This window comes from Phaseolus vulgaris, chromosome 7, assembly GCF_000499845.2.
Source record: "Phaseolus vulgaris cultivar G19833 chromosome 7, P. vulgaris v2.0, whole genome shotgun sequence".
Taxonomy (NCBI): Eukaryota; Viridiplantae; Streptophyta; class Magnoliopsida; order Fabales; family Fabaceae; genus Phaseolus; species Phaseolus vulgaris.
In genome coordinates, this window is record NC_023753.2 from 29,223,077 (window position 1) to 29,231,358 (window position 8,282).

Genomic DNA, 8,282 nt, shown 5'->3' on the forward strand with positions numbered 1-8,282 from the left:
TACACAACATGAATTTAAGGGCAGTAGTTTAATTGGAACATTTTTATTCTAGTTAATTTGTATGGTAGTAAAATAATAATACTATGATATATATATATATATATATATATAATTATAAACAATTAAAATAGGATGAATTGAATAAACTGAAACTTATGAAAAACATTATATTACAGTTCCAGTCAACAAGTAACATAATAATTATACACAAAAATATACAATAAAAATATATTAATATAAACATGTACTATATAAAATTGGAAAATAAATCGTATCTTTATAAATAAATAAAAATACTATTTTTTAATATTAAAAAATCTTAAAATAATGAAATATAAAAAATAGTGCAGGTAAATTAAAAAATAATACATGACGAATTAACTTCCTTCTGTATCTTTTCATTTTCAGGGAAAAAATATTTATTGTTGACAGATATTTTTTTTCATTCTCTTCTCCATAAAATCCTGATTAAAAAACAGATATCATATAAGCCAAAACCAACATCATATAAAAAAAAATAGATAGGAACTAGTATTTGAGAATTAAAAAACTAAATCTGTAATTAAAATTTGATTGAAACAAAAAACTGGTGATTCGTGAACCTACATGAAGACTCCGTTGAAGTTGTTGTTTTTGAATTCATGCTCGAAATAGAAACCAGCAGAAGGGCTTTATACTCCCAAACAACTTGCTTATCTGATAATATTTGGCATTAATTAAGCAAAAAAGATTTTGGAAAAAAACAATTATTTTGTGAAAAGAAAAATAGTCAAAAGTCCAAATAGAAAGACATGAAGTGGTGAATAGTTAATGAAACAAATAATGGTGGTACGGTGTTGGCTATGGTTTGGATTTTGTAGGAGCAATGGCAAACTCTGATTCCTGACCCACCAAATTCTGATTCCTGACCCACCAACCCGCGTAAATATTCTATGCTTTTATTTTAAATCAATTGATTATGGAGAGCGGCAAAGGAAAAAGAAAAGAATTTGAAGTAAGAGAAACTGAAAAGGAAAGCTGAATTTTTTTTAATTCAAATAGAAAGAGAAGAAGAAGAATGGGGTCAAAGTCTAAAAGCTTATTCTGGGAAAATGACTCAACAGGAAACAGATGAATAAAATAAATACAATAAGAGCACGGGCAAGGTAAGCTTCTAACGCTCTCTTCAACCACACCACGCTTATATACACTTTTACTTTACTTCTCTTACTATATTTTCTTCTTCTTCTTCTTCTTCCTCTCTTTCTCTTCTTTCTGTACTCTCTATCTATGTTGAAGTGAAGCACTGAAAATGGAACAGTATGAAATTCTAGAACAGATTGGAAGAGGCTCCTTTGCTTCTGCTCTACTTGTCAGACACAGGCACGAAAACAAGAGGTGACCCTTTTGCTTATATTCACCCTCATGAATAACATCATTTTACACTTTTTTATTTTTTATTTTTTTGTATAAAATTAGGTATGTTCTTAAGAAGATCCGGCTTGCTCGCCAGACGGACAGAATACGCAGATCTGCTCACCAGGAGGTTGTACTAACACCACCATTTTTAAAAGAATATATTTTTTCTGCAGCTTCTGAAGTTGATGTTTGTCTAGGGTTTATGTTTTTTGTTATTTACTGTTGCATGTGGTTTTTTATGTAATATTTAGTGTACATTTGTTTCTATTTGATGGTTTTTTTTGTTTTATAATGTGGAGCGGGATACTTACTTTGTCTTGTTTTTTCTATTGCTGAAGATTCTTAGATGCCCTGTTTATTCTTCCTTGTTAATTTGCAGATGGAGCTTATCTCTAAAGTTCGAAACCCATTTATCGTGGAGTATAAAGATTCCTGGGTAGAAAAGGTTAGCCTTAAAGAAGAAAAAAAACATAAAAAATTAGAACTTTTTAAATTTTGTTGTCTTTTCTTATTCTGTTTTGTTTTTGTTTATTTTAATTACTAAGAGTTGCAGGAGTATAAATTCTGGTTTATGTTTGAGAGACATGACTAATTTTGAACTCGAAAAGTTTAATGATGTTTTATTTCTTTATAAATGCTGAATTTTTATCGGAGTATTGATGACCTTGATAGTGAAACCTCTTTTTTATAATACAAATTACGAGTTTTAATTCTTGGTCAATTTTGTAATGGAGAACTTGACTTAGTGCTCCTTGTCACTTTGTTTTGCATTTAACATACAGCTAAATAACTTGCCTTTTCATTTTCCATTGCTAGTCACTTGTAAAAACTAGTTCTTTCTTTTAATTTGTCCCTTTAATTAAAAAGTGGATTCGTAAGCTAAAGCATAAGTTCTGGGTTGTTTGGAAACATAGCTGAGGAGAAACACGAATTTTAAGTTTTGGGTGGGAAAAGTAAGATAAATTTAAATCAGTGGGTTAACTGTGAACTAATTGAAACTGGTGCCTGCACTTCCAGGGTTGTTTTGTATGTATCGTCATTGGCTATTGTGAAGGAGGAGATATGTAAGTCATGATTTGCATTAAGTTTAAATATTTGTGTAACTCAGAACATATACGAGTACATTTTATCTTTTAGTTGTGAAGTAAGTTTCCCTACTGTAATTTCTTTGCAGGACTGAAGCTATTAAAAAAGCCAATGGCGTACATTTTCCTGAAGAGGTTGATTGTCCTAACAGCCATTTACTTTTTAGCCTGACATGAATAATTTCAACTCCTATGTGAGAGTGTATGGAATTTAACTAGTTAATATCTATAAATCTTTTGTGTACAGAGGCTCTGTAAGTGGCTGGTTCAACTGCTGATGGCACTAGATTACTTGCATGCAAATCATATTCTTCATCGTGATGTCAAGGTGAATGATTTCTCTTAGTTCATTTACCAAAGATGTTATGTTGCTGAGTATCTGAAATCTTTGAGGATCCACTTTATATGACCTTTTATCCATGTCGTTTTCAGTGTTCAAATATATTCTTGACAAAAGATCAAGATATACGTCTAGGTAATGGCTTTCTTCATTTGGTTCTCAAACTGCACTTACACTTCATGAATGTGTTTGGACTCTGAACTGAACATTTTGTGTATGTGGATGCAGGTGACTTCGGTCTAGCTAAAATGTTGACATGTGATGATCTTGCATCCTCGGTGAGTGTTACAGCCAACCTATTTTTTTAATTAATCTCACCTGATATCTTAGGTGTGTTCTTGCTCTAAACTTAGGTTGTCGGGACTCCAAGTTATATGTGCCCCGAACTTCTTGCTGATATACCCTATGGCTCTAAATCAGATATCTGGTCTTTGGGTGAGATAGATTTATTTTTTTACTCGTGAGATCACCTAGACTTAATTTCTCTTTCCTTTCTCATCTTCAAGTGTACTTTCATTTGCAATTGACGTTTGTTGCATTTTAAAATAATTGTTAGGATGTTGTGTGTATGAAATGGCTGCTCACAAACCAGCTTTTAAAGCTCTTGTAAGTTTCTCTCTTTTGCTGGCTGTTTCTTAATGATACGTTATTGGCAAAACTTTTTATGATAATGCCCTACTTGGTAGAGGGTAGAGAAGTAGGATGGATGAAAATAAGTTGATAGAGTGGGAATAGGTGAGAAATAAATTGAGAATTAAAGGTGTTTGGTTGAAAAGAAATAAAGAAAAGATTCGGAGAGAGATGAGTAGAAGTATGTGAAAAATAGTTCCACCATTTTTTAAAATTATTTTTCTTCACTTCATCCCCTACCAAACACCCCACCTTAATTCCATCTTCATTGATCCTTTAAACCAAACAATGCCTAAGGGAAATTTGACGGGATTACAAATTAATTTGAAACTTGAAACAATATATTGCATCATGAGTTTCCATGGTGGTGTATGAACTATTACATTGTGGAAGACAACGTGAAATCAGTTCTTTCTTTTTTGTCTTTTATTTGAGCAGGATATGCAAGCACTGATTAACAAAATAAACAAGTCATTAGTGGCTCCACTACCAACAGTGTATTCTGGTTCTTTGTAAGTCTTCTATTTCCTAGTAATCTTTATTTCTTTAGTCTCTTTATCCGTTTACAGGGAAACAATAGCAAGTGTATTGACTGTTATTGATTAGTAAAATATAAAGTATCATTCCCTTTAGGATTAGATCTAAGTGCCAAACCACAAAAGTTTATATATATTTGAATTGATAATCCAGAAAAAAAGAGAAAAGAGAATAAGAATACAAAAACAGAACAAATAAGATGCAGGTTACAATTCACAACCAATGTAACAATATTGATTGCCCTCGATGAGGGTTAGATTCCTCTCTATTCTTCAAGGAATTTGATTTGTCTCTCAATTTAAGTGATTATAATCTATTTGACATAAAAGTCACTACTCTAGACCAAATTCAATTCCTTGGCATTTATCCTTTGTGCCCACTGAGAACCTTAGTTTCTTAGATGTTCCTAACCCAAACAAGCATGTAGCATGTTTATGATATTACACAATTATTAAGTCTTATTCCTAGGTTTTCAACCACTATGGTCAAATTCCTCAAGATCAAATGCAATAACCAATCTTCCATTTGAGAGATCGTGTTTAATTTCCATTCCTAAGGGACCAGTTCAAAAATGGCATTAAGAACTGAAGAATTGACTCAATTGAATGATAAAATCATGAATTAAGATGTAACAAATCAAATCACGTAATAATCGTATAGAGTTTTCTCTTTCCTCAACCCTGGATTTAGTGAAAAATATTAAAAGAAGTAAAAACAGAGAGATGAGATAGAAATGATCTCCATTAGCAGTTTGATTAGATTGACCCTTGCTTCTTTGAGTTTGATCTCCACAAACCCTAAACAGATTATGAAGAGAGTGTTTCCTGTGTTTAAATTTTAAAAGAGTTTTTCAATTGACAAAAGTCTCTTGACTGATTTAGGAATTACTATTATTTCAATCCTGTCAAACTGAGTATGTGCTTCAATTCTTGATATTAGCAGCTCCCAGATTTTGGATATTTCTATTGATCCAAACAGTTGATCTTAATACAATTATTTTTCACTTTTGCTGCTCATTTCATTGGCTCCATGTCACCATTAAGTGATATGATCTATGCAACTTATTGTGATAATATGTCTGTTTCTTCTTTCAGTCGGGGGCTCGTTAAGAGTATGCTGCGGAAGAATCCAGAGCTTCGGCCTAGTGTATGCTTTTTGTAGCTTATTTCGTTGTTTTTTGTCAAGATGTGAATTGATTAATGAAGACGAGTTTATAAAATAATGGTGTGCTGACATAATTGACTGTACATGTCATTGTCTTTGAATCATAAATACAAGCCAGATGTCATCACAGCAGAAAGTTCATATGTAGATGTGGATTCTCTGGTCTCAAATTTTTAGTTTTTATTTTTGCAAATTTTTTAGTTATGATTTTGACTTTTATCTTTTAACTTATATTGTATAAGCGGAATAGATTCTTTGTGATTGATCCCTTAGTTGTCTTTTCCCAGAATCTATTCTTGTATATTGTGTGAACCATTATCTAGTTAAGTTAGTTACCCGAGGCTTTGCTTGTGGAATGTGTAATGTGACGTGAAAAAATGTATGGATTGTTTATTTTACTTTACTGCATAACGCGTATGTCAAGGGGGCTTCTTATAGAACCATTTATGTGGTTTCCATTTTGAGCATACTTTTGGATGCAGTGGTTATAATTAGTTGATTTCTGTTCAGTTTAACGTCATTTTGGTGGATTTATTCAACACTACTGAAGTGCAATTTTTTTGGCAGGCTGCAGAGTTACTAAATCATCCGCATCTTCAGCCTTACATTCTTAAAATTCACTTGAAATTAAATAACCCTAGAAGAAGTACTTATCCATTCCAATGGTCTGATTCAAACTATGTAAGAAGGACTCAGTTTGTTGAGCCAGATTCTGTTTCTACACTTTCTGGTAGAGGCAAAAGATTGTCATTCAGCAATGACAGGGCATTGAATCCTAGTATATCTGGAACTGAAGTAGGTTCTGTGTGTTCTACTCAAAGAGGTCATGGTTTCTCTTGTTCAAAAGAGAAACACTATGAGCTCTCTGTTGGTTGTGTGCGTGAAGAATGCAATTGTAACAAGTCAAAAGACACAAAGTCCTCAACTGTTGATAGGATGCCAAGATTCAGAACAGCTAAGGAATATGCCACTCCCCGAAGGCAGACAATACCATCAAAGGCATCTCATACAGGTTCCAAGCGTGATTTAGTAAGTTCAAGTTCACCACTTTTCAATACCTCCGTATATTTTGATGACAGAAGAAATTTAAAGAGAAAAAAATAATTTGACATTGACTGTACCGAGACAATTAACTTAACTTCTCAACCTGAATTAGCATTTGAATCATGTCATATGAAATCATGTATTATGCATTTAGGTTCAGCGTGCATGCATGCTTGTGTTCATGCATTAAGGTACACCCTATCAATGTCAAGTCTCGTGACATGATGAATTAGTGTTATTTTCCTGGGTGTATGTCATTTTATTTGTTTGCTTGTTATCATTTCAGCTTCCAGCATCTTCTACTCCAGGTGTTAAATTTACACCACCATCTCGCAGAGCTTCTCTTCCACTCCCTACCAAAACCATGTGTATGACCACCCCATATAGAGCTAATGTTGGTCTTCTCCGGGGCATGGACTCTCCTGATGTTTCTGTCAATGCACCGCGAATTGACAAGATTGCCGAATTCCCTCTAGCCTCTTGTCAGGATTCTCTCTTTCCTGTTTGTGGAACTTCATCAAATTCGGCTCAGTGTTCTTCTGGTTCCCCAAAGAGTGCCGAGTGCTTAATCACGAAAGACAAGTGCACAATCCAAGTTGTGGACAAAGTCAGTGTCCCTTCAAGTGTACAATCCCCAAAGGGTGCTGCTCCAGTTTCACATGGCAATGAATGCTCTGAGCATGCTGTTTCAAGTCTCTTCTCTGCCGAGTCTTGCCAACGCAGGTTTGACCCCTCGTCTTACCAGCAACGTGCAGAGGCATTGGAGGGTTTGCTTGAGTTCTCTGCTCGGCTCCTACAGCAACAGAGGTTTGAAGAGCTTGGAGTGTTGTTGAAGCCATTCGGTCCTGAGAAGGTTTCCCCGAGAGAGACAGCTATTTGGTTGGCTAAGAGCTTCAAAGAAACTGTTGCCTAAGGTTTCTTGATGCTCTTTTAGATAGTTAACAGTAGTGTAAATTTGATCAGTAGCTCAGCTTCTAATCTTATTGTAGTTGACATCATTCTCATTTTCTGATATGCTGCACTCTGCAGCACTAGCACAACTAGTTTGAAGTTAACTTTATCAGTAGTGGATCAAAACAAGGAGTGCTATTACTAGTGCAGTGCACCGCTCCTACAACAGCAGAGGTTTGAAGAGCTCTCGGGTGTCGTTGAAGCCATTCGGGCCTGAGATTTCTCCAAGGGAAACAGCTTGTTGACCAAGGTTTAGAGATACTGTAGTTGTCCAAGGATTTCTGACGCACTCTTGTGATGATTAACATGAGTATAATCTAACGTAGAACTATGTTATAAAGTGAAGAGTAGCTTAGCTTCTATATAATGGGATATTGTTCTTATTCTTACTGTTCTTCATGGCACCATTGGCATTCTGAGACGTCTACGAAGCTATTGCGCATGTAGTGTGTAGAAAAAGACTTTCTTAAACTACGTCAAAGCAAGATGTTAACTGTTTTCTTTAGAAATGTGTTTCAGAATTGTTTATGTGAAATTGAGACAAACAACCTTTTGCTGTAAGTGATTTTTTAGAATCCAATATTCTCATTCAATGATGCATTATCACCTCAGTAAATCTAACGAGCTTAAATAACTTAAACAAGTCTGATAATATTATTCATATAAAACTTATAATAGGAATAAAAATATCTTTTAAAATTCTGTTTTCTAGAAAATAACAATTTATTTAACTTAAAATAGTTTTTATTATTTAAATTGACTTCTAGATGAAAATAATAAGTACAAATACCACTGAAAAAATTAACTGTATATTTATTTTTTTGGAAATATAAATCTCATTCATTTTCAATTACGTTGTCTATTAGTAGACTATTTTTTTTCTTATAAAAAATCAGGTATAACAATATTTAATAAATTAATGTATTGGATAAAGACACTTGACATCTCAACCTTCATCAATCACTAACTATTTCTCATTGTAGAGGAACATTATGGATGCTTAATCTCTATTTCTCGACCAATTACCACTAGACGTGGGTTATGTTATATAACTCACACTAGTTTGGTACATCAGTGTGAGTATAATTCGCTCAGGAGGAATCTGCAACAACACAATTCCTTTTGGTTCTCAC

At 33.7% G+C, this 8,282-nt stretch overlaps 1 protein-coding gene across 2 annotated transcripts; it reads left to right on the forward strand.

Annotated features, from left to right (window-relative positions):
• Positions 1 to 784: 784 nt before the first annotated feature.
• Positions 785 to 7,538, forward strand: LOC137829743 (serine/threonine-protein kinase Nek4-like). Of its 2 annotated transcripts, none has more exons than XM_068636630.1 (15): positions 785 to 1,145; positions 1,284 to 1,377; positions 1,459 to 1,525; positions 1,778 to 1,843; positions 2,416 to 2,462; positions 2,573 to 2,618; positions 2,731 to 2,811; positions 2,916 to 2,958; positions 3,052 to 3,101; positions 3,177 to 3,258; positions 3,380 to 3,429; positions 3,892 to 3,965; positions 5,085 to 5,136; positions 5,722 to 6,183; positions 6,485 to 7,538. In XM_068636630.1, exons 2-15 carry the CDS (start codon positions 1,292 to 1,294, stop codon positions 7,109 to 7,111), a joined length of 1,833 nt encoding a protein of 610 aa, XP_068492731.1. In that variant the 5' UTR covers positions 785 to 1,145; positions 1,284 to 1,291; the 3' UTR covers positions 7,112 to 7,538. The 2 variants fall into 2 exon arrangements, with proteins under 2 accessions (XP_068492731.1, XP_068492730.1); XM_068636629.1 differs by having other exon boundaries at positions 1,011 to 1,145; positions 1,279 to 1,377.
• Positions 7,539 to 8,282: the final 744 nt, after the last annotated feature.